The sequence below is a fragment of the Eschscholzia californica genome, unplaced genomic scaffold, assembly GCF_041429995.1.
Source record: "Eschscholzia californica isolate CP2 unplaced genomic scaffold, dmEscCali1.0.p SCAF_3, whole genome shotgun sequence".
NCBI lineage: Eukaryota > Viridiplantae > Streptophyta > Magnoliopsida > Ranunculales > Papaveraceae > Eschscholzia > Eschscholzia californica.
Genome location: NW_028238420.1, coordinates 61,198,241 through 61,224,498, shown reverse-complemented (window position 1 = coordinate 61,224,498; position 26,258 = coordinate 61,198,241). Strand labels below are relative to the sequence as shown.

The 26,258-nt window shown below is 37.1% G+C and overlaps 1 protein-coding gene and 2 long non-coding RNA genes across 4 annotated transcripts in view; 2 read left to right on the top strand and 1 right to left on the bottom strand.

The window, feature by feature from the left end:
• The first annotated feature begins 6,342 nt into the window (after positions 1-6,342).
• Positions 6,343-7,338, top strand: LOC147552821 (uncharacterized). Its single transcript, XR_015238473.1, has 2 exons — positions 6,343-6,433; positions 6,935-7,338. It is a non-coding gene; the product is annotated as an uncharacterized LOC147552821 (long non-coding RNA).
• Positions 7,339-8,532: 1,194 nt separating this feature from the next.
• LOC147552818 (uncharacterized) overlaps positions 8,533-26,258 on the bottom strand; it is a 43,651-nt gene continuing 25,925 nt past the window's right edge. The window contains exon 2 of the long non-coding RNA XR_015238426.1: positions 8,533-8,667. This is a non-coding gene — a long non-coding RNA (uncharacterized LOC147552818). The remainder of the gene's footprint in view (positions 8,668-26,258) is intronic.
• LOC147552820 (uncharacterized) lies at positions 8,644-11,311 on the top strand. Of its 2 annotated transcripts, none has more exons than XM_086671380.1 (5): positions 8,644-9,212; positions 9,577-9,619; positions 10,041-10,270; positions 10,394-10,793; positions 10,872-11,311. In XM_086671380.1, exons 1-5 carry the CDS (start codon positions 9,072-9,074, stop codon positions 11,042-11,044), a joined length of 987 nt encoding a protein of 328 aa, XP_086527506.1. In that variant the 5' UTR covers positions 8,644-9,071; the 3' UTR covers positions 11,045-11,311. The 2 variants fall into 2 exon arrangements, with proteins under 2 accessions (XP_086527506.1, XP_086527505.1); XM_086671379.1 differs by having other exon boundaries at positions 8,736-9,212; positions 9,577-9,625.

Genomic DNA, 26,258 nt, shown 5'->3' with positions numbered 1-26,258 from the left:
ATGTTCACCTGACCACACCTCGTAAGGTATGCCGCCATCTAAAGAAGAATGTGGAGACCTGTTCACAATATAACAAGCTGTAGCAATAGATTCTGCCCACCATTCTACGCCTAATCCCGAATTGGAGCGCATACATACATCTAGCCTTCTCAAGTAGTGTACGGTTCAATCTCTCTGCGACTCCATTCTGCTGAGGTGTGTTTACTACTGTCCAGTGCCTCACAATGCCTTCCTGATTACAAAACTCCTTGAATGCCTAATCCGTGTACTCGGTCCCATTATCCGATCTTAAGGTCTTCAGCTTTCGACCAGTTTTGTTCTCAACCATTGCTTACCACACCAGGAATATGTTGAATACCTCATTCTTATGCTTCAGAAAATAAAGCCAGACAAATCTCGAATGATCATTAACGAATGTAACAAAATACCTGGAACCACCCTTGGAAGGTAACTTTGCCGGTCCCCAGACATCGGTATGTACGTAGTCTAATACCTCTTTGCTCCTGTGCTTGCTTGAAGAGAACGTCACCCTGTGTGCCTTCCCGAACACACAATGCTCACAAAACTCCATGCAAGGCTTCTTCATGTCCTTCAACAAGCCTTTCCCGCACATCAAAGATAGACCCTTTTCTGACATATGCCCAAGGCGCATATGCCAAAGCCTCGTACTAGCCGTTGGATCCCTTCCACTGACTCCTACTGCTACATCTCCAGTAATTGTTGTCCCCAAAAGTTTGTATAAATTATCGTAACGAGTACCTCTCATTACCACCAAAGAACCCTTAACGACTTTTATGGAGCCATTCTCTATAATTATCTTACATCCGTTCCGCTCCAACACACCAAGGGAAATTAGATTTTTCCGCAAATCGGGTATGTGTCTTACATTCGTCAATGTTCTCACCACTCCATCGTGCATCTTGATACATATTGTTCCGAGTTCCACAGTTTTACATATGCTATCATCACCCAGTATAACTGTACCACCATCTATACTCCTATAGGTAGTAAACCACTCCCTATTTGGACACATATGGTGTGACGCCCCTGAATCAAGCATCCACCTATCAGAGATCTTCTCAGACACCTCTGTTACCGAGAAACATTCGTCTGGGTCTTCTGACACATATCCCGCCTCTTGCATCTCTTGTTTCCCTTTGTAGCCTTCGTTCTTTTGCTTCAACTTTCTCTTTGGACAAGCCGCTTTAAAGTGACCAAGCTCACAACAACTAAAGCACGTTTTCTTGAAAGAGCCTCTAGATTTGGATCTAGATTTCCCGCCCTTTCCCTTTCCTCTTTCATTACTCCTCCCCCTTGTTGCAAACAACCCTTGTGCTTGTTCCTTGTCTACTCCACCCGACGCCATACTGTTAGTAGCAACCTTACGAAGGTCATCCGCTAATAACGAATTTCTCGTTTCTTCCATGCTTAGACTATCACCAACAAGCATCAAAGTTTGAACAAGGTTCTCATAGGATTTAGGTAATGAAAGTAACAATATGAGGGCTTGGTCCTCATCCTCAACCTTAACATCAATATCCTTCAAATCTGAGATAATCCTGTCAAACATATTCACATATTCCTGAATAGAAGAACCCTCTTCCATTCTACATGTGAATAATTTGGATTTTAAGTAGACCCGATTCGTTAAAGTTTTCGTCATGAAGTTGCTTTCTAGCTTTAACCACACACTCGCCGCCGTTGTTTCTCCGTGTACTAGGAACGCCACGTCCCTAATGGTTGCCCGTGCTTCGAGATCTAACTCCTCCCAATCCTCATCTGACATATCTCCTGGTTTCTTTTCCGTCAACGTCTTGTGTAATTTCTGCGAGATTAGCAGATTCTTCATTTGCATCCGCCAATAAGAAAAATCGTTTTTCCCATTGAAACTTCTCTATCTCATATTTCCCTGATTTGACCGTACCACTTCTCGATCCCATCTTCTCTTCGTTCAATCTCAACAAGGCTCTGATACCAATTGTTAGAACTAAAAGTCGCGGAAGCTATCGAACCTATCCTAGAAATTGATCCGATTATGAAGATTAATCGAAAAGCTAAGTCAAAATCAAATATGCGAACAGAATTTAACGAGGTTCGGCTTTAAAGCCTACGTCCTCGGGCGAACAAGAAATCTTTATTGAAGGATAGATGAAGACGACTAACACAACCCGCAAGTTCGTCCCAAGATGGTACCGTATAGAATTAACCTTCTATACTAAATCTTCGACGACCGAGAAATTAAACACCGCTCAAAATTATGAACAAAAATTTCTCTCTCACTTGCTCTCTTTCTAGCTCTCTCTAAAGAAGAGTTGTTGTTGTTTGTGTTGGTGTGTTTTAGATGTGTTGATTGGCTCCCCTATTTATATATAATATAAACCGACAATTTAGGCAATTGATTACTAAAATTTGGAACCCATCAAACCGCCTATATCCATCATATTGCTAAACCGCCTATTGCAATTGCTAAACCGCCAATTGCAATTGCCAAACCGCCAATTGCAAACACAACCAAACCGCCTCTAATAGTACAAGATATCAAAGATGAGATCTCAAAATTTGAGTCGGTAGTCTTTCAAAATATCTCAAGAACAATAAATGTCGCAGCGCATAAATTGGCGACAAATGCATTAGTCTCTCAGAATAGTTTCAGATGGGAGGACAAAGAACCCCCACCATTTATTGTTAAATTATTGATTTCAGAACAAACTTTAGTTGTATCCGACAATTTTATTGAATAAATAAGGCCAAAGCCTACTTACATAAAAAAAAAAAAATTAAAGACAAAAGAAAGTTGATGATGGCATAAACATAAAGAAGACAAAACACATGAGCAATTTGAAGGTGGAAAAATAACTCTAAAACAATTTGTATCGAATCTTAATAAAATGTACAATGCTCTTTTTTACAAGAAATGTCGGAGTCAACAATAAGCTGGTAAAAAAAAAAGAAGCCAAATTAAAATCTGGACATTAAAGATAAAAAAACAACTAATAACGGGATCGGTCCATACAGAATGGGTCTTTAGCTTCATTGGGCCATCGACTCGGGTTAGATTGGTGACTGCTAATTTAGCGGGCGTCCGTTAGCTGACACATGAATTTGTTGAAGTATGTCCTACCATTTTCATCAGATGCCCATGGCTTCTATTTTCTCGGTCAAACTGATTGGATTGAGGTCTTTGCGATCTTTTCCCCCATTGCTGAGAACAATTGTTGGGGCAAATTAGGTTTACTTTAGTTGGAGAAGGTTAAATATTTTCCGGGGTGCGAAGACTTGGTCAAAATTTGGTAAATTTGGTTTGACAATTTTATCTTGTAAGTTGTTATAGGGAAATAAATTTAGGGACTTCAAAAATATTTTCAAATTTTGAGTGGTTTACTAATTAATTACTCCAATAAACAAACAAAACCCTACAAAATCTTGAAAGGGATCAACCACAAAGTTTTGTTTTCTTCTAGCCAACTCCATTACACCCCCATTAGCTTTGTTCTCAAAGTTCTTCATATTCATGACTTTTCTTTCAAAAACTTCCTTTTATTATTCATTACTTATCTTCATCTTCATTTTTAAACCATAAAAAAAAAAAACTAGCATTTTTACATTTAAACAAGAAATGTTAATTTAACTTTGCCATTTGTGAGCAACTAGCTCATTTGACCTCTCATTGTCTCCATTTTTAGTTTTATTTTCACCCTTACCATATTTTTGTAATTATGATTTGTTTTGTTAGAACACCCCATGTCCCCTCTTCCTCAACCGCTTTCTTCAACATAAGAAGGTTGCATGTAGAATTACCAGCCGACCCGACGACTTTCACTTTTTTATTATTTATTTTTATTTTAATTCTCGTACCTCATTATTATCGCCCTACGACCACTTCATTATTATCGCCCTCCACAAAGTCTCTCTATCTCTCTTCTCTCCCGTTCATCCATCTCTTTTTATCTTTCTCTCTCCCGGTTACGTCAAATGAAACTTTTCTTATCTGGAAATCAAACGAACTGGAATTCTTTTTTGCCGTGGATTTGACACTAAAAGTGGAGACGACGTTAGTACGAAGAAGAGTAAAAAAAAAAGATGAAAATGAAAAGTGTTGGTGGTGGCAGTGGGATATGAAAAGAAAGTGTAGTAGAGGAGAGAGACGGATGAAGTGGGAGAAAAAGCTACATGAGGTGAGAGAAAAGTATAACTACAAAAAAACCATCATGGTAGAAATAAACAAGGGTGCGATTTTGGGGAATAAAAAAAATTCTCCGGAGAATAAAGACTTTTCTTAAAATTAGTCAAATAAGATTGACTTTTATGTTTCTTTTTATTGCTAAGGGGCTTCTAATTTTGGGAGTTCAAAATCAAACAAATTTTAGAAGGCTCCTCCATTTCATCACCTCTCTCTACCACCTCATCTTCACGCCATCTCATCTCTTCTCCGGCGAGGATCGCCGACCGACTAATTTTCCGGCCGACGACCTTTAAACATAAAAAAAATAAAAAATATTTTCTCTGCCCTCGCCGGCCAAAAAATTTATGTTTGAAGGTCGCCGGCTAGAAAATTGGCCGGCCGGCAACCTTCGTCGGAGAAGATGAAGTAGCAGAGAGAACAGATGAGATGGAGGAGAACTTTCAAAAAAATATATTCTCTATTCCCCCAAAAAATGAATTATGTATTCCACACTGAGCTAGTAACACTTTCTCTTTCTAGATTTTAGACTCAATAGGCGGTTGATCATTGACCAAATTGGTTGATACTCTGCTATTTTTTTTCTTTTTATTAATTTCCTGTAATTACAAGTTTAATGCTTCAAATTCTTATTATTTTGCCTTCAGTCTTATCATTTCTTTTTTTTTTTGCAAAGCCTTCTCATACTTTTTTCTTTTTTGATGAAAGGAAAGCCTTCTCATACTTTTTTTTGTTGAAAGCGAAAGCCTTCTCATACTTGGTATCTCTAATAAGGGCAAGACAAAAAATAAAATAAAAACAAAATATGACAAGAACAACAATTCGTCAACGTTTGGTTGTTAAGTGATAGACAATATTGACATAAACTAATCCTAGTGGTCTATAATGTTGACCTAAATAAATAAATAAATAAATTCTTTCAACCATACATTTTCATCTCTAATATGATGCCTATGACACATTGACACCTCAGGTACAAATGAGCAATTGACTTTTTGGCCGGGTGCCCCGGTTGGACGGGTGCTTTTTGGATGCTTATGACACCTTTCACACAGTTAACTCAAGTTGCGACGAACAATTCGTGCATCCTTCAGATTACCCGCAACATCTATTGGTCGAGCACAACCCTCTGCTAGACATGCAACTTGGGCTGATGGTACATGTATGGCCTTGGTCCTTGATAACAAATGTTTCATTAATGATCCTTTCTTCCAAGAGGACCAACTACACACATTGATTCGTCCTGATAAGATGGTTCGACATCATGTATAAGAGACTCTGACGATAAAATCAGTAAGCTTACATAAAAGGGATATTCTAGAGTGCCCAGTTAGGTGCCCTAAAGGGTGTCCAGTTGGGCACTCTATCATTTCCCTATGTAAGACAAGATTTTTTCAAAGTTTGACTACAGTGGGGATCGTTTTTGTTTCTAAATGAGAAAATTTGGGCACCCAGTTGGACACTCTATCATTTCCCTATATAAAAAAATACGGTTACTGCCAAAAAGAGTGGTCGGAGTATGACACGACCCCGAAAGTGGTCGGCGCTCGATCTCTATGAGTTATATCAATTGTGTGCTTTGCGAACCAAATACTAGCCCGGCTCTTGAGTCGCCAAGGAAAGAAAATAGTGCCACCACCTTTCCTTGAAGGGAAACAAATCAAATGACTGCTCAAGGGATTGAGAGAGGAAATGACAGTGGTACACCAGGAGAGAGAAATTAAGGTTGCTTTTTTATCACTTCTCCACAGTCAGTATGTATAAAGGAGCAATTGCTTGATTCTACTTGTTAGCATGGTTGTTTATTGATTAAGGGGAATAATATATCCCCTAAGTATGTCAGAGAAATGATTGTAGTTGTTCTAGGCATGTATGAAAGAGGAATGTGGTCAGTTGTCTTGGGTATGTATGAGACACAAAATGGATTGTTTTAAAGAAAAATGAGAATTTTAGTGAAGGAAGTTTACACGAAAATCTCCATTTTGGTGGTAGTGTGAAGTAAGCTATTTTGTAGTAGGAAGATTAGTGGGTTTAAGCAGCAACACCAGTGAACCAAAAAAAAAATAGCTTTAGGGGCTAAATGGGATATAATATTCTAGACATTTAGGGCCCTCCTAAACATTTGTAGTTGCACCTAAGGAAGGACATTCTACTCATTTTTTAGGGTTGTCAAAGATTTAATTTTGGAATAGTTAGGGTGTCATAAAAGAGATAAGCTGAAGTCATGAATTTCAGAGATGAGAAGCTTGTGAGGTATTTACTGCTTACTATTAGTACACTACTTGTTTAGTTATGTCATTTTGATAATATATATAGTTGAGTTTTGTTTTCGAGCTTATGCCAATGTTTAATTTATATAAGAAATTGAACTTTAGGAATTTATTAGAAGCTAATATGTTCCAATATCATAAAGAAAACTTTATTTGGAACTTGAAAGTGGTATATAACCCTAGGTGTTCTTAAATGGGTTTTGTTTCCATCTCCATATTTCTAGTGAAGTATACTGCTAAGATAAGTGGATTTTCTTGTTATATTTGTAAAAAGAAAATGCCAATGTCAAATGTTAGTTAAGCTTCTCTGGACTTCTCAGTGTTTTAACCGTTGAGTGGTGCCTATGTGAGATTGAAGTAAACATTGATCTTTCATTGGATATTTTTTCTTTCTTGAATTCATGGTTGAAGTTTTTTTGAACTCTATAGTTTAATGCTTAATAATCCTTCACGCTATTCATGTGTTATTTCTTGATTTGGTTAGGTTTCAGGATTGGAGTTCAGAGTTAATTCTGGGTCAAAAAGTGATGAACTCTATTCAAGAGGTCAAATGTCAAAGATTAATTTAGTTTCAGAAAGGATTCGAAAAACCTTTGCACGGAGCTCTGGAGGGATTAGAAGTTTTAGAAAACCAGTGAGCTTCGGACAATAAAGTGAATCTACAACGACGAAGTCGAAATGTGAGAAAAGTTCTAGAGCCTCAACGACCATTCCTTCAAAAGTGGAATTGCCTTGATGTGGATAAGAAGTTGGAAACCACAACTCGCGTTTTGTGGTTTTTCACAATTTAGTAATGTAATTCGATATAATAGAACAAAAATCATTGTTGTGTAATGAAAAATGGTTCTGAAAAACATTTGTATGAATAGAGTGCTATCTTTTTTGGAATGGAATGTGCTAGAGTGGTTGATTACATGTTTGTTTACCTTTTGCATTTGATTACAGGTTTTTGATTACAGGTTTGTGACTGTCCGATTTGCAGCAAATTGCTTTCCGATTTGCAGCAAATTGCTTTCCGATTTGCAGCAATCCAAGATGAACTAAAATTTTGTCCGAGGTCATTTTTTGTCCCAAGTAAACTTCAACCTGAAAGAACAATTAGAATAAGAGAAACTCATGAACAGACACTAGGAACAAAGACAAATTCAAGAACAAACGTTAATAAATTTAATACAAACAATTATAACATGTTACAATTAACACTGAGAACAATCTTATGTTTCACTTACATATTTTGTGAACGATACTTGAAAATTTTCTTGCTTATTCAAAATTGTTAAGAAAAACTATTCAATAAAACTCAATCAGAGGTCGAGGTTTAGAGTTTTCTTAACAATTTTGAATAAGCAAAAGAATTTTAGTTTGTAAGTATGAAACCCTAGATTACAAAATTAAATTTTACAATGAAAACCTTAGATGTGAAAATGAGAAGTAATCGAACTACCTGATTTCAGATTGGTTTCTTTATCTCTCTTCGACGATGTTGCAATCTTGTCGGAGTCCAGTTGAGTTCTTAGAATGAAGAAAGAAGAAGAAGCAGATGGAGAGAGAGACTAGAGCTGGGTTTTTTTCTTCTTAGGTTAGTACCTTTTAATCAGAACCGTTGATCAATTCAGCGGTTCAGATAAAAAGGTGTAGAGGGACCCTTTCAAAATCCATCACAAATAACGGACCTATTTCTAATTCGGAATGAGAGAACACGAGTTAAACGCCATCACAAATAACGTCCCTATCATTGTTGGTTTTCTTTTATGCTAGGTGTACTTCCTTGATTCGGTATAATTTATCATTAAAAGGGAGAGGGCAGTATAAGAAGGACTATAGTCGGCTACTTTGTTTGAGTGCAATTTTTTGGAGAGAGAAAGTGATCTTTGATTTGAAGCCTGAAGTCGGCAAGTTTCAATCTCCAAAACCCTAAAAATACCTGGTAATGAGTAATTTGTTTTTTAATAGATGTTATAAAAACTAGAGTTAATTCCTATATGGCCCCCTACTTTGTGACCAGCTTCCTTTATGACCCCAAAATTTCTGTAAATTCAAATATGATCCCCAAATTTCTGTAAATTCAAATATGACCCCCTATTTTCATGGAAATGTCATAATTACCCTTCCCATTAATATATTTTCAAAATAAAATTAAAAACAAAAACCTAAATTCCACCTCACTTCCTTCTCCACCACTCATCTCTCTCCACGTCACCTCTCTCTGCAACTCACCTCTCTCTCTCTCCAAGTCAGCACTCTCTTCTCCGACAAAAGTCGCCGGCCGGAAAATTTTTCCGGCCGGCGACTTTCAAAAAATCTCATCTCTCTCTAGAAACTCCGGCGAAGGGGAAATCCCTTCGCCGGAGCAAGGTCTGTTCAAAAAGGAAATTAGGGACCGAAAACCCTAAAAATCTCTTTTCCTTGTAATCTTTTATAAACCTTGTCTCCTTCATCTGTTTCTTTGGTCCAATTAACAAATTTCTTCCTCAAAAAATGAAATCAATGACAAATCCAATAAAGTAGTTGTTCAAAACCCCTTATCCACCATTATAAATTCTCTCTGTTTCTTCTTTCTACTCCATTTCATATCTTTCTTCTCAGAGAAAACCCTAAAACTTCCTTTCTAAAGTATAATAATGGCTTCCACAATTCCTTTCCCTCATTTTATAACAGATAAACAGGTAAGGCAAACAACAACAACGATTCCATCTCTGCCGCCGGTGATCTTAACTCAAGACAGGTCGCAGCTTACAAAGCCGTCGAGTTCGTCGAATCAGGTATGATTTTAGGTTTAGGAACAGGTTCCACCGCCTACCACGCCATTAATAGAATCGGCGAACTTTTAAACAAAAGTATACTAAAAAACATAATAGGAATCCCAACTTCAAAGAAATCTGAAGAACAAGCAATTAGGTTAGAGATTCCTCTTTCTGATCTTGATTCTCATCCTGTTCTTGATCTTGCCATTGATGGAGCAGATGAAGTTGATCCATATCTTAATCTTGTTAAAGGTCGTGGTGGATCTCTTCTTAGAGAGAAGATGATTGAAAGTGCTTGTAATAAATTTGTTGTGATTGTTGATGAATTCTACATAATGCTTTCCTTTTCTAACACTTGTTTTTCCTTTGTGATGGAGAATAGATGGATGAGGAGAAATCCAAATCAGCAGATCCTCAAATGCTTGGTATAGGTTTGAATCTTTTTATTCCTACTTTAGATTTCACAAATTATTCAATGCTTTTGGTGTTATACGTGCAAGGATTTGCTTATTCTCTATACGATTCCAGTGAGGGATACAAAACTCTCAAAGTCATCAAGGATTAGGTTACAGTAACTATCTAGGTCACAAATCACTTGATTCTGATGTTCTTTGAATTTGTTTATGATTCTTTAAACCCTGACCAATTGAATTGGCAACTAGGTCCAATGTCTCAGGAATACGGCACCACCATTGTTGGGATAGTAACCAACAATGGCATCTTCATGGCCTAAAAAATCTAGAATCCTCATTAGGTCCCATCAGAAATTTGAAGTTTCTGATATTTGTTAGATATTTAAAATTCTCCCAATTCAAACATCATAACTGTCTATCATCACATTTGCAGGTTCAAGTAGCATTCACCCTCACTTGCACGGGACAACCGTTGTTGGTATCAAAACCAACAACGGGATCTTTCTCTCAGCCGACGGAATGACATGCTTACCCTACAAAGATAGGGAGATCCCTGTAAAACATAACGATGATAAGTTTTTCTATCTTCCAAGAGGCAGGTTGGCTGTCACTTGCGGAACCTCCTTACTTTGCCATATAGTACTCGGGCAACTAGAACAAAGAGTAAGAAGTCCTAGACAAAATTTATGCGCATACCAATATAAATTAATGTTTGATATCACTGAACCATCTATAACTGTAGTTTGTTCTTACTCATTTATTTATTTGTGTACTGTCTCTCTTTAGTATAAGAGAGCAATCGAAACAGGAAAACCATTTTCCATGGAAGAAATGGCGGAGGAGTGTAGAATTCTAATGGAAAAAGAATGCAAGAATCACGAGGACAGGATGCGTAAGTTCAAGGAAAGAAACATAAAACCTTACTCTGCTTCCATAACCATAGGTGGTTATGATGGTCCGGAATCTAAGCTCTGGCACGTAGAAGTTGATATGGAGGAAGACAATTGGACTGTACGTAAGAAAAAACGTCGTAAGGTATTTGACGGATATGGGGGACCCAGGGCGAAAAAGTTTATAAAAAATTATGGTTTCTCTCCAGACCAGCCTCGCGAAGAAACCAAGAAAATGCTGGTAGATGCCATGATAAAGGCATCAAAAAACCGTTATTGCGGGGGGACACTTATAGGTAATTAGTAATATAAAATTTTCATTTGTTTCTGTCAAATATTAAAGTTAACTTCTTGAATGGTTCTGTTTTGTAAAGGTTATCAGATATATGGTGAGAACAAGAAAAGACGTCTTTACGAAGAAACCGTCGATCAATTGAAGTGCGAGAGAAATGCACAAAAAATACTCGAGTGGGAGGAATGGGAGAAAGCACAAGAGAAGGAGGGCAGCGAGGACGACGAGGATGATGAGGACGACGAGGACGACTAAAAGCTTCATCTTATTCAAACCTTTGATTTTGGGTCAGTAGTTTTATGCTTGAATTTGAGTTTACATGAACCTCAGTTTCCCCTGCTTCCATTATCAGAACCTGAGTTCTTTACTTTTGATAGGAAGTTGACAGTACAAATTCAAAAATTGTTAATGAACATCTGTTGTTACGTGGTGATGACATGCCATAGCAGCTTCTTTTCCTCTGCGGTGTTCCTTCTGCATATAAGAAAAATGTTAATGAACATTTGTTGTTTCCATTTGCCACTGAGGATTCAAAAAATCTTAAACAATGAGACGAACAATGCAAAATATCAATCAAATAAGGGCAGTCCTTACTCCTTCCTGTATTGCCATCACCTCCATCACTTGAACCCTCAGTCTTGCCTCAGCCTAGTGATACTACTAACCCACCGAACCCTTTCAGCTTCTTACTTAAGCCTTGATCTTTATTACTTGACGACTTTGCAGGCCTTGCCATAGTCAAAGGAGGTTTACTAATTTATTTACATTAATGAGCAGAAGGATGGAGCGATAGGCTCACTCTATCCCTCCACCCCGATAAATGTTATGTCAAGTAAGGAAAACTAAAGGAGTCATTCAGTACCATGGCTTCACCCTTAGACGCGGACGATGGGACCACCGGAACAGAATTCAATCATTGCACAAATCAGTAATCAGTTTAGGAATAAGTTAGAACAGATTGTCCTCAGGTTAGATTTCATGTGAAAATGAGAACTAGGCTTCTTGAGGTGAGTTAATGTCAGTTTATAACCATGCATTGCTTTCGAATCATTATCAACAAACTTTGGTGATCATTAGAAGAAAGTTCCAAATGATCCTAGTGATGGTCCATTATAAAGGGACTTTAGATGATAACCACTATCATTAATATTGAGAAATAGAGCTCAACTTGGGCTCAACAGCAAATGAATTGAATCTTTCTAGAAACAAAACAAGTTACACTTGTGTTGGAACACTGAATCATTATGCCTGTGATCAATAAGAGTCCAGGGCAAATTCCCTAAACCTGGACATTTAACTCATTGGTTAGCTAAACCCAAGTCTTGTTGAATCCATCTAATCAAATCTTAAAGTTAAACAAATCGCTTAGCTCTACCAATCTAACAACCAAGAAAACATTTTGGATCCCCGATCATAAAACTATATTAATCAAGAAACCAGGTTGACGAAAATTTGCATATCAAATACTGGGTTCGGCAAAAGGAACAAAAACTTCCACGACAAACACCTCCGGGTGCATAAATTGCTGCATAAGGTGTTCCATAAGGTGGCATCATGTGCTGAGAAAATTAAACCAGGTTCAGACTTGTAAACAAAACCGCCAACTAGAAAGTTGAAAAGACGAAGAAAACAGACAATCAAGTTACTCACTATATACCTCAACAAAAAAAAAAAAAAAAAAAGTCACTCACTATATATTACCGACCTGAGGTGTACCCCACATAAAAGGGTGAGGAGGATGTCCATCAAGTTGTGTTAATATTGAGGAGGTATAGTCGTTCCGGGATAATACACCTGAACGTGCAATTTTAAATGAGCTAAAGACTTTATAGTTATTGGTGTTGTTTCCCTGGTTCGATTAAAGTCAAGTTTATGTTTTTAGTCGAAATAGAACAGTCGGGCTATATAACGAGTCGTCACTCTATATGTTTGGCCAAATAGAGTTTTTGGGGGTGGACCCAACCTAGAATAACCATTTCTCTAATTATTAGAGAGATGGACAACATTGTTGCCTAACAGTAAACGTTTTTTCAGACTTAACTGAGATAGAGGCAAAGTTGGTCAAGTCGAGACGATAAAGTCTTATCTTTCCTTAAGACATTTTACACCCCTGTAAAGGTACCAACAGTGGGGTGTCTCACGAGATTCAGCGACTTCCTTTCGGGTTGTGATGGTACTTCAAAATTTTGAAAGTCGACGAACCTTTGTAAGCAATATGAACTCTTTGACTTGATGATGGAGACCATCTTCCTATTGGGCCTCACGGCCATGGTGATAGTGGGCCTCACGGTCAAGAAGCTACATTAGCGTAGTTTCTATAATTAAGTATTTAGGGTTTCCATAATTATGAGTCTTAGCAATCAAGGAAAGTATTATTAGTAGTTATCTTATTTCCTTATTTGAGTTTATCTAGGAAAGTACAATCTCTATATAAGAGAAGTCTAGTCTATCTTTGTCAACCAGATCAGAGAATATTATCAACCAAGTTTATTATTAATCAAGTTTATTGTTTATCGTTATTTTATTAGTTTTATTTCGTTAGTTTAGTTTATTAACAATGGTGGATTCCATTACTTTTACGCTTCCGCAACAATCTACATCACTTGACCTTATTGACTTGATGTCCTGATAACTTCTGACTTTGACTTGGTTACGACTTTTAACTTGGTTCTGAGATAACTCGTGACTTTGGTTTTGTCTTCTAGGCACAATTGGTGCTCCAAACCCCAAAGTCCAAATTCAATCAAATGCTCTTGATTCTAGATTCTAGATATACTGGATGCTCTTGATTTCGTATTTTAAACATACTAGAATACATTCAATTCTATTCTACCGACTCCAACTTCTGTTTTTAAGCTTATATTCCAGCAACACGTAAAACTCAATTTACTCAGAAGAGAAGCAGAGACTAAATGGAAAATGAGAAACAAAGTGGTCTTGGGTCCTATTTATAGGTTTCGAACGAGTACGAAACAAAGAGGTGCATATGTTGGCTATTGGGAGGAGTTTTGGTGGTTGTAGGGACTAATTTGGTGACCTTTAGGGAATATAAAAGGCCGGCTGCGTTCTAGTGTGTTGGATCCGTAGCAAATTTGCAGAATGAACACGATTAGTTGGATCTATAGATGATCCTGAAAGTATCCCGAAGATGGATGATATATTGATCTTTGGATTCATAAGCAAATGAGGGAGAGAACATGATTTATAGGATCTTAGAGTATGTCCCTACGACATTATTTCGTTTCAATGTAATCTGAGCTGTTAGATCTAGGCATTTAATTATTGCATTTACGACCCTCAACCTAACTTTCTAATCTTATCTTTTAGTCCCTACTTTAACCAAAAATTCAAACTTGAATATACCATTCATCCGGAATCGGATTTGAGTGATCCTTGGATCTAAACTCAAGAACTCTACAAGAAGGACGCAATGACACACTTTGTTTCTAAGTTTTCCATCAAACCAAACCAATATTGGCTCCGATTCCAACAATTGGTTCATGATAATAAAGGAATAAAAAGTTTATAATTCAGGAATTTGATAAGTAGAAAGATCATATATATATATATGTTCATCGACAAAATGAGTGAAAACTAACCTGCATAGCGGCCCAATTAGGATACCCATATACACTAGTCTGATCCTGCATATAGAGAGGATAGAGCAATGTTCAGACACAAAGCTTCAAGGACATAAATATGTTCAATGACTTTTTAGCTTACTTGAGTAGGTGAACGGGATTTCTCAGATATAGGTGGTGCCTCAGCTTCAGTTTTTCCCGTAGTCAAGTCCTCAACTGATTCACACTTAGAAACAAATTGTGCAATACGATCAACAGTTTATAGCTTCATCAACGGTAATAAAAATTATATTTAGATTTTATAAGAAACTAGATAGAATAGGTATAATCCCAGAGTAAGTGTTTCAAATTTAGAGTCTTCAAATTATATAGGAAACTAAAAATAAGTAATTACCCAAATTAAAATAAAAAAACTTGAAATTGAACCCTGCTTCCCTAATCCATTTGGGTTGGAGACACGATTCTTGATCAGAAAGGGTATTAGTGTCTTTTTCACTTGGAGCAAGCAAGAAGAAAGTCATGGATTGATGGATTTCAACTAACAACTCAAGCTATAATCTATTTAAATAACGAAAATAACCTCAAACAATATTTCCCCAAGTTTTTTTTTTTGTAGGATCATAAACACTAGTCCTTTTCAAACTGGAATTCTATACTATTTCGCTAATTTTTCATCGATCTTTCTTGTGTATGTTCATCAGAATTAGGTACTTTTCCTGAGAATAAAAATTTCGTCTTTATTAAACAAAATTTTGTGCTAATAATAAGAAACAACCGTGCAACAAAACTAGAAGATCAGAGGATAATAAGTAGTATAAGAAAAGACGAATAAGATTGAAAAATCTCAACTCTCCTTCTTAGTAATCAAGTATCTTAACATTCAGAGAAGAAAATCAACGAATCGAGCCTTTAATAATACATGAATCTTTGAAGTCTAAATCTCAAGATGAATTCTTCCTTAACCTTCAAAATGCAAAAATTTGAAATGTATTCGGCTTTTGGAAGGGACTAAAATGTAAAGCTTGTTTGTCATTTCAGTTAGTTTATCTCTCTCTAAAACAATTGAAAGAGGAGTAGAGAGAGAAATTGAGGTTCAATTTTGCTTTTTTTTAATAAGAGAGACTGAATGAAGAAGCCAACAACCCTTGACTCAAGTGGTAAGAGGTAAGTCTTCCAATCTTACCAATTCAAAAAAAAAAAATGAAGAAGAACGACAATGAAATAGCCACGTCATTAGAAAACGTGTCCATATATGGCCCCAGTTGGCCGTTCGACTCTGGCCCTATTTCTGACATGGCCGGCCAACTGGACCAAAAGGCCCTTTACGGTGGAGAGAGAAAATAGAACTCTGGCGTTATTGACTTTGGTCCCCTAAATTCTCTTTTGTTTTGCGCTCCATCCTTTCCTTCTTTCGTCATCCCGACCCTAGAGATAGAGAACGAGCACATGCCACCAGAACATAAACGACCTTAGCTACTATAAAGAGAGAAAGAAAGAAAAAAAAAAGGAAAGCGAACTTGAAGTAAAATTTCTTCTTCATTAACCTTTAAGTTGTACTTTAGCTACATCCAAAGGCGAAATCAGGATTTTCAATTAGTCGGGACAAATTTGAAATATCTAAATCAAACATGTAGATATTATGTATGTGTACGAATTTCACAAATTATTATGCGTATATATATATATATATACACGCATAGGGAGATGCTAGGGAGATGCTACAATTACTTAGAGGATGACATGCTGACTCACTTTCATTTTTTAAAGTTTGACTACCATCTGAACTATTATTTTACGCGGATGAGTCAGCATATCATCTTCTAAGTAATAATTGTAGCATTTATATATATATATATAATATATATATATATATATATATGTGTGCAGGGGTGAAGCCAGGATTTGGTTCTAGGTAGGGCTAACTTAAAAGTTGCATATTGAATTTGTATTCAAATGCATTAGTGCTTGCAAAAGATAACGACGTTTTTTATTCAATTACAATTGCTTTGTACGTTTATTCATTTTATAATAATATTTTCTTATTTTTCTACTACTAGACATACCTAAAATTTGAGAAGCGGAGAAATTTTTTTTGAAGTTGGATTCGAGATAAACAAAAAAATAGGATATACCATGTAAATCCGAGAAAAAAGACTCTACATTTCGCTGTAACAACTAAGAGAAAAAAAGGAAAGTGAAGGAAGACAAAGAAGAAGAGATAAAGACGAAGTATACAAGAGAGAAACATTAAGTATGGGAGAGAGAAAGATAAAAGAAAATGAAAATGAAAGAAAGAAAAATTAAATACAAAAGAATAAGCACGAAAAGATATAGGTGCAAAAAGAAAGTTTTTGACAAAATTGAGTGCCATAATGATAGTTACATACGAGTTAAGAGCCAAATAGAACTTTGTTATCAATTGGGGACAAAAGCTGAATTATTCCTTTGCAAGACCTGAGCTGAAAAAAAAACATTTGAAAAATCGCTATTTGAGTGGATTCGAACATCTGATCATGTATGTGTGAGGATCGAGCTTCAACCAGCAAGGCTAAACCGCACCAGTGATAGCCTTTTGGTCCGGAACTATTAGTAGCCAACCCAGACGATAGTCTAGGTTAGTTTACATATAGTTCGCCCATGTATATATGCACAAATCTCGATAATTTTTTTCCTCAGAATAAAGTAAAAGTAGTTTGAAGAAGGATACAGCGAGAGAGAAGAAGAACGAGACTCGCCAACAAAGAACTAGTTTCTCTCTACAAACGAGTCTCTTCTTCTCCGAGAGGAAGATGAAAAAGAAGAAATAGTTACCTCAGGGATAGAAAAGAATGAGAGAGGATAAAAAAGATCAAATCTTGCCCTCATATTAACTTTTTATCTTTCGTAATATTAAAAAACATAAAAGTAAAATTGGTATTAAAATTATATAGTCACTGCCAAAACAAGAAAAGTAACAAAAAATTATCGAATGAGTCATTTTAGAAGTTGTTAAGAATATTGGGATCATTTATTGAAATGGTCCTAACACGGGCAAACGAGGATTGGGTCTAATTACAAAGAACAAAAGGAGCAAAAAGTGGGCAAAAATGCGTCCAAGGAGACTTGAACCCTTGAGATCTTGGGTAATTGCTCAGGCTGATCCGCTAACAGATCCGCCCCTATACATCTTGATCTTACACTTCAGTAATTGTTAAGGTTTTTTCAATTAATTTTTTTCCAACTTCATTTTAGGGTTTAATTCAGTCATTGTTAGTGTTTAATTATGTCATTGTTTTTATGAGGAGCTGAACTAACCCCTAACAATGACTGAATCCGGTCCACCACCCTTTGGTGTAACGGATGGACACCCCTCTTAAGACCATGAGGTCGTGGGATCGAGTCTCGATGGAAGCAGTTGCCATCAAATTTTATCCTATGTAATTTAGACTATGAATAATGTAAAAATTTTTTTTCTCTCATCTCTCTCTCTCTCTCTCTAAACTCCGGCGAAGGGGGTTTCCCTTCGCCGGAGTTCCGGTCTGTTGAAGAACAGACCAGTCCGGTCTGTTCTTCAACAGATCCGGTCTGTCGAAGCTTCAACAGACCGGATCTGTTGAAGAACAGACCGGACTGGTCTGTTCTTCAACAGACCAGTTCCGGTCTGTTGAAGAACAGACCGATCTGGTCTGTTCTTCAACAGACCGGAACTCCGGCGAAGGACAGACCGGAACTCCGGCGAAGGGAAACCCCCTTCGCCGGAGTTTAGAGAGAGAGAGAGATGTGAGAGAAAAAAAAAAAATTTCATGGTCGCCGGCCGGAAAATTTTCCGGCCGGCGACCTATCGGAGAAGAGAGAGAGAAGATGAGGTGGAGGGAGGTGAGGTGAGGTGGAGGGAGGTGAGGTGAGGTGGAGGGAGGTGAGGGGGAGAGTTTTTTATTTTGAGCCATATTCCCCATAAAATATGTTTCCCCGGAAACTTTTCAAAATTTTGCATATTCCCTTTAAAATTTCAAACCCCGGAAACTATTTAGCTTTCCCCAAAGCGCTGGCCCAAATTTTATCCTATGTAATTTAGACTATGAATAATGTAACAATTTGTCGGGCTTTAGGCCTCTTTCATTCTCGGTTTAAATTAGGCGGTTATCGTGCTCATTACATCTCCATGATGCATCAATGCCTTGTAACGACTAACGTAGACCGTAGTCGAATTCTCAAAAAAAAAAAACAATGACTGAATCCCGCTGAGTTTTTCTTAATGGGATTTGAGTAGTACCGACAACCCTCTCTTGGCACAGGTATCAGTTCAACTCCATCTAGTCCAGGAAACCAATGATGCTTCTCACTCGAGCTTCCATCCCCATAAACCATAGGCATAAAGTTGAAATTAATCAAGACTCTCCCCAAATGGGGAGCCTTTAGCCTGCATATTAGCAAAGCATTACTGCATTAGTAAATAGTGTCATTTGGATTCTTTCATGGGTGTTCTTGTATGTAAGTTGTTGAATGGGGGAGGAATGTGATATGTAACTAATAACAGAAGAAAACCATCCCCTCGGAATCTAGGTGCATTTAGTAAGTGAGCATGACATGACGTTTTTTTGATGAAATATGCCATGACAGTTGCTATGATCTGATATAGACCCTAGCCTCTAAATTGACCTTTGTGAGCTTCTTGGGTACTTGTATGACCAGCTATTAATATATTTATGTGATAGAAAATCATATTTGTATTGTCGCTTTTTTTGGCTTTGGAACCGTATGACTTTGATTGACTCTATGAGTTAGACTTACCTCTTTTAAGTGTTGAATGATAAGAACATTTCGTAATACAAAACAAGGAAAACCGACGCAAGTTACTCGTCTTAAGATTAATTGCTCCCTGCCAAACAGAAAACCCATTTAAGGTGAGGGCTGCAATTGGACCACTGATCAACGAATTTTCGCCTCCAAAATAGAACGGTTTCATTTTCCTTCTCACCTACGTCGAAGAAAAACGCTGTGAACGTTGACTAATAGTACGAACTTCGAAGTTTCTTAACGACTATAAAATGAATGGGATTTATGGCTACATTTTTCTAGATAAATTTGGAAATTTTTGTACAATATTACTACTATGAAACGTTAGCATGTCTATGCTACACACTGAAAAAAAGACGGACTCAAAGTTGGAGTTGATTTGAGTTCTTTATAGGAACCAATTAAGAGGAACATATCAAGGACTAGGAACCAAATAAGTGGAACATATCAAGGACGTGTTTGTTCATTTTGGAACAATTTGTAACGGTTGAAGCCAAGAGACAAGAGGGTTCAGTATTTCATATGAAGCTACTATAAATTGATCAACCATTCAAGTCACAGAAGCTACTATAAATCCTCCACGGATGATTCATAATATGCACTAAGAACAATATCATGGTTACTTAATAACTCAGAACCCAGTATATTTCCTACTGAACTTTACTATTTCAAACAACATGAACTTTATATACACGACATTTTTATGATTTTGTTATCTGCGGACATCTTTCAGGACTTGGGGGAAATAACTACAGATGTATTTGCATATAATATTTGTCTGGAACCCATTTAGGTGCCCTAGGTGGTGTGATTCCTTATAAACACACATCCCTCTTGAACGTTATTATGCTCTTTCTCTAAACTTCATGTAGACTAAAGATTGAGAAGCATGTCATAAACGGTGATTTTTTTTTTCCTTTTCTTGTTGTCTACATATGAACTAAATGGAGTAAATCATACTCAGTTTTTTTTTTGTTGAACAATAAATCATACTCAGTTGGTTAAATAAATCATTCAAACGTTACAAGACAAAAATAGATCCCCTTCCATTTGCCATTGAATCTTCTCATAGGAGCAAATGAGACACAAATTCAATCTCTGATTGGAAATTCTCGTACGAATAAGCATAAGCCTATCATTGACAGAGAGGCACTGTATCTAATCTAAATTGGGTGTTATTCTTGTTGGTAAAGAGGGCAATTAACCTTTCAATCCAATAATGGCTTCACTGACTTGGATCACATCATGGGTTTGGTAGTGGTAATTCATAATAATGTTGATGTAAATCAAAGCTCAACTTACTAATTTGGTCTCAATCGTTATGATTACAAAAATTTCAAAGACTCCTCTAGAATCCAAATAAAGAATGCCAATAACATAATTTTGCAACAATACCATCACTAGAATCTCCCACAACGATATAACTTAATAGCAAACATCAAAACTATATAACTTAATAGCAAAAATAATTGTAAGAACAAGTCTTTTTTTTTATACTTCAAACGGTTCATGTTTGGAACGTGCGAAGTACTTTGCGCAACGTTATAAATAGAAGAGAGGAATACAAATTTGGAATCGGTGCCCAATAAAGGATTCCTCCGATTTTTCGAACTCAGCTCAATATATTTCTTTTTTCCAATCAAAGTAATAGAGATGCATGGCCTTTCTTCTTCTTAAAATATTTCTTGCAATCTTGCTTCTTTTTAAGTTCAAGATGGGATGTGGAATATTGCTCAAGTTGGAAGAGACAAAAGACTTCCATCAAATTTCGTAAGTAGCTTTATAGAGCACGTATCAGTTGGGATTCCACTAATTTCAAACTTCTCAAGGGCATCCTTCTTCTTCCAATTGTAAGAATAAAAAGAGAAAGATTTCTTCTGCTTTACTCTACGGTAAGTATCCCACTCCTCTAAATGGGTTGTTAAGATTATCATATCAAGTACTGAATGAAGCCGAACAAATCTACCTTTCCCCCAACTAAAAGGTAAGCTTATGGTTAATTCGGTCCAATTTTGTTGGCTACTTGATGTCATATTCTCTATTTTTTCATCATTAAATATCCATAACTTTATGAAATAACTATTCATTTTTATTTGAAGAGCTAGACGTCCGTCTACTTCTAATAAATCAATATTTTCATGTGAAAGTTCATGTTTACAATTTTCCCTAGGTTGATCAAGAATAAAATCAGGGACTTGAATAGTTCTAAACTTCTCACTTCCAACATCAAATGCAACTATAAATACAGGCCGATTTTCTCTTATCCATGATTTTCCACCCTCATTAAGTTCTTCAGTGCTCCAATATATTGAACCATTCACATAAACAGAAGGATTTTTCACTGATTGTGGTGGAACTTCGTCTATCCTTCTCCATTCATTAAGTTGGGTATTATCATCTCTACCTCGAACGCCATTTCCAAGAGTCAAAACATAACAAACAACACGACGCTTTCGAGATGACAAGCGTCGGAGACAAACTAATTTGTGCTCATTAGTGGCAGGATCAAATCCAAACTGATTCTTTGATCCATACAAAGTTTTCTCACCTTTCTTGGGATACTCAATCAATTGAGATCGTTTTTGGGTACTTATATTGTAAATTTGAACAGCATTGTGCACCTGAGAGTCGATGAAGCAAATCAAACCATTAACAGGGTTTAAAATTGTATCGAAACTACGGTTATACGGATCCGTTGTAGTGTTAATGGATGCTCCTCCTCTTCCTTCTTCAATCAAATCAGCTGTCATAAATAACTGATTCAAAGGATATCGATCACGGACGATGCGTCCCTGACGTATGTAACTTTGTCCTGGGTAACTGGGAGGGGATTCGGAAGGGATGATAAGGAGACTAGGTTTACGTGATTTTGATCGGTTAAGGTGTAAATCAATAAAGTTTCGATCTTTTCCAATTACAGAATCCCATAGTTTACAGACAGATTTGAAACGAAATAGTGATTTAACTGGTAATCTGGTTAGTATCTCATGTACTACTGAATCTCCATCAATAAAAATACCACTTTTATAATTATTACTAGTAGAAATAGAACAAGGATCTGAATTAATAAACTTACCTCCTCCTCTGTTCTTCTTCTTCTTCTTCTTGAATTTGTTGTTGGTGTTGAGACCAAATTTAACAGGAGAGGGAAAATCTCTCGTCTTCTTCATCTTGACAGGAGGAGAGGCACTAGGTGTTAATACGAACAGACGCACACAAGGAAACAAGGGTTTCTTCCTCTTGAGTTTTGAACCCGTTGGATGAACAGGCCTTATCTTAATAAATAGATCTGTCACAAAAACCCTAGGGCACACTCTACACGATCTAATTAGGATTTGAAAAATCTTAGTGTACTTTCTTTTGGTGGCCAATACGCGGACAACCGTTTTTTTTATATGGACAACTATTTTCGGGCCCGATGCGAGTCAATTACTCTTGACTTAGTTGACTTTGATTCAATAAGGGGACAACTCCATAAAGTCTTAATTACTAATAATTAGTAACTTGTAGACTACAAACAAAAATAATAGTTAAAGATTGAAAACCTAAACTGTCTTCTTCTTCTTCATCTTCTTCCTTCTTCTTAGTCTTATTCTTCTTTCTTCACTTCTACTAAAAGTAAACTGTAGTTTCTACCATTTTTTTTATCAAACCCTAGATGGATGAAGAAGACAAAATCTCTTCTTAGTCTTATTCTTCTTTCTTCACTTCTACTAAAAGTAAACTGTAGTTTCTACCATTTTTTTTATCAAACCCTAGATGGATGAAGAAGACAAAATCTCTTCTTAGTCTTATTCTTCTTTCTTCACTTCTACTAAAAGTAAACTGTAGTTTCTACCATTTTTTTTATCAAATCCTAGATGGATGAAGAAGACAAAATCCCTCAATCTGCACCTGAAGAAGTTTTTCCGGGCGTTTCTATAATAGGCATTAATGACATTGATGAGGTAAAACAGAACATAACTTGCGAAGAAAATCTGGCAAAATCGGACAATTTTCCAGATTTTCGTAGCAACTTAGCTTCTGTTATGCCGTATTTTCGGAGAAAACCGACGAAAATATTGCATAACAGAAGCTAAGTTGCGACGAAAATCTGGCAAGTTTTCTAATTATGCCAGATTTTCGTCGCAACTGATGTTCTATTATGCCATATTTTTCATCTTCCTCTTTACCATCGTTTTCAGAGTCGGAACCAACAGATCCATCTTCGTCTTCCACATCTTCTTTAATTTTCTCTGCCTCAGTATCATCTTCTTCTTAATGGTTGGTTTTAGAGTTTTAAGGTTCTAACCTTTGTCTTTGGGGAGATTCTACAACAACTCCCTTGCCTTTGTTTGATGCCATAACCACCAATGCTTCTCCAAGGAGTTTCTCTCTCTAGAAATCTGGGTGATGATGAAGAACAAGCAATAGAAGAGATGAAGACTAAACTAACCTAGGGTTTATGGAGAAAGAGAGAGGTCATCAAATAATACATCTGTTCTAAGAGGACTTGAGTGAAAATAATAGAGAGTTGTCCCCTTAGAAACTGATGTCCATATAAAATTTTTTTTTTTTGCGTTGTCCACATAAGATAGTTGTCCATATAAGAAAAACGGTTGTCCGCGTATTGACCACCTTTCTTTTTCTGACCAGTCAGTGTCTTACGTGGGGTCGGCGGTAGCAGTTTCTCACGACCCATCTTTTGAGGCGCCAAGCAGCAACAAACGGCAGCCCAATCCGCCCCCCTCTCAGCAGCCCACGCAACATCACAAATTTAAGCCGGGCTGCCTTGTATATATACTTATAGGCTTCATTTTGCACACTTATGGGCTGGCCTTGAGAGACTTCTCTAGATATAGGAAAATATTATATACACTCACCGTTATCTACACTCACAATTTATACCTCATTTTTACCCAAAAATACCCACTTATCACTTACACTCACATTTTGGTCAAAACCCTTGACCCGGACAATTCCATCGTTTATAGTCGAAAAGAAGAGTCACAAGAGGTTTTTCAAAGCAGAGGGGGTCGCATTTCGTACAACATTTTGAAATCGATCATTAACGTGTTATGCTTTTCTTCGGTAACATGAAACCGACGCCTAACTCAAATGTTCGGAGAGATAGAACCGATGTATAATATAACTTGTCGGTACCATCCTACCGACAGATAACAGAAAGCAACATTGGTCGGCCGGCGACCTTCCCAGAGAAGATGATGAGTTGGCTGGTTGTAACGAGGTGGCAGAGAGAGAAAACATGTTGGAAGAGAGAGAAAAGAAATGGAAGAAAGAGGGTAACGGTGTTATAACGGAAGGGGGCCATATAGGTATTTCTCGTAAAGTAGGTGTCCAGGCGGGAAGCTGGTCACAAAGTTGGGGGCCATTAGGGAAATAATCCTTAAATAAATGATTCTAACATTACAAATAAGCGAAAAGCAGACCTTCTGCAAAATTAGAGTCAATTCAACCTTACCGTGATTTCAGATTAAAAAAAGAAAGACAAACAATAACTTACTTTTGTATCAGCAAATACGACCCCCAAATTCTATTTGTCATTGGATTTTCTCGTAGGAATAAGAATAGTGAGCCTATCATTTACAGAGGCAATGTATCTAAATTTGCAATTATTCCTTTTGGAAAAGAGGAGGAGAAGTGAAATTCGTCTAGTCGACTATCTTTTCCACTTCCAATATTTCCACATGAGCACCCATCAGAAAGAATTCGATCAAATGTTGTCAATACTTCACGTCAAGGGGACATATGGAATAAAGTAAAGGCTCTAACAACCGAATTGGTATCTTAGGCCGCAAAATAGGAAAAAAAAAAAGCCTTGAGTGAGGAATCCCGCTCGAAGATCTCCCTTTTCGATCAGTTGGTTTCGTAGGATCGATGGATCAGCTGGAAGACAAGATTGGACCATAGGCGAAATACCCTTTCAATCAAATAATGCCTTTTTACTCCTAGCCTACTTTAGATATCTACTGATTTTTTAATTCTTACATAATCGCGATCTTTTAGTTCTTTTATTTTCTGATTTCTGTCTATTTTTTCTTTTGTGTGAAAGATAAAGGAAACTAATGTTATTAACTTTGCCAATTCACCTGAGTTGCTCGCCAGGAAACCAATGATGCATCTCGCCAGAGCTTCCATCCCCAGAAAGCATAGGCATAAAGTTGAAACTAATCAAGACTCGTCCCAAATTCACTACAAAAATCACGGTTATTGCCGACGCCACATACCGACGGTGTTCAAACCTTTCGTCGGTACTAATGCTTATAGCCGACGGAATTTCCATAAAGCCGTCGGCATAGGTCACCTCCGTTCACATCCCTTGTTTACCTTTTGCCGACTGTGTTGTCGACGGTGGTCTTTTTCGTCGTGAGTGATCAGTTACCGACGGGTTTATGTGCGTGTCGGTGATAGTTTGGCTGGATATTTTTGTTTTGGCGGAAGACCTCGCGCTTCCCTAAAATTTAGAGTTTACATTTTTATATAGAGTGATCACTTCTGATTTTTTTAATGGTACACTCTCAAATAGCTAGTTGGGAGTTGTTGCCCTCTGAAAAGTGAAGTTATTTGTTTCTAATTTTTTAAACTACATTCTTTTGTTAGTGAGTGACACATATGAATAGATAGCTCAAGTTTACATTTTTAGGGTTATTTCCCTAATGGCCCCCAACTTTGTGACCAGCTTCCCGCCTGGCCCCCTACTTTACGAAAAATACCCATATGACCCCCTTCCGTTATAACACCATTACTCTCTCTCTTCACTTTCTTTTCTCTCTCCTCCAGCATGTTCTCTCTCTGCCACCTCGTTAAGACAAGCCACATCATCGTCTTCACCGACAGGGTCGCTGACCGGCCAAATTCCGGCCGACGACATTCAAACTTTTTTTTTCTCTCTCTTCCCTCTCTCTTTCAAAAAAAAAAAAAATTTTTTTTTTTTTAGATTCTCTCCTCTCTCTCTAAACTCCGGCGAAGGGGGTTTCCCTTCACCGGAGTAGGTCGAAATCGACCTTGAACAGATCTATTCAAGGTCAGTTCGGGACATCTGTTCAAGGTCACTTCGACCTACTCCAGCGAAGGGAAACCCCTTTTGCCGGAGTTTAGAGAGAGAGGAGAGA

Bases quoted from the DNA above. Each gene is read 5' to 3' on its own strand.
- LOC147552820 (XM_086671379.1), top strand. From the start codon at position 9,072: ATGGCTTCCACAATTCCTTTCCCTCATTTTATAACAGATAAACAGGTA. The intron at 9,626-10,040 runs GTTTGAATCTTT...TCACATTTGCAG, and splicing joins TCCTCAAATGCTTGGTATAG to GTTCAAGTAGCATTCACCCT. The intron at 10,271-10,393 runs GTAAGAAGTCCT...GTCTCTCTTTAG, and splicing joins TCGGGCAACTAGAACAAAGA to TATAAGAGAGCAATCGAAAC.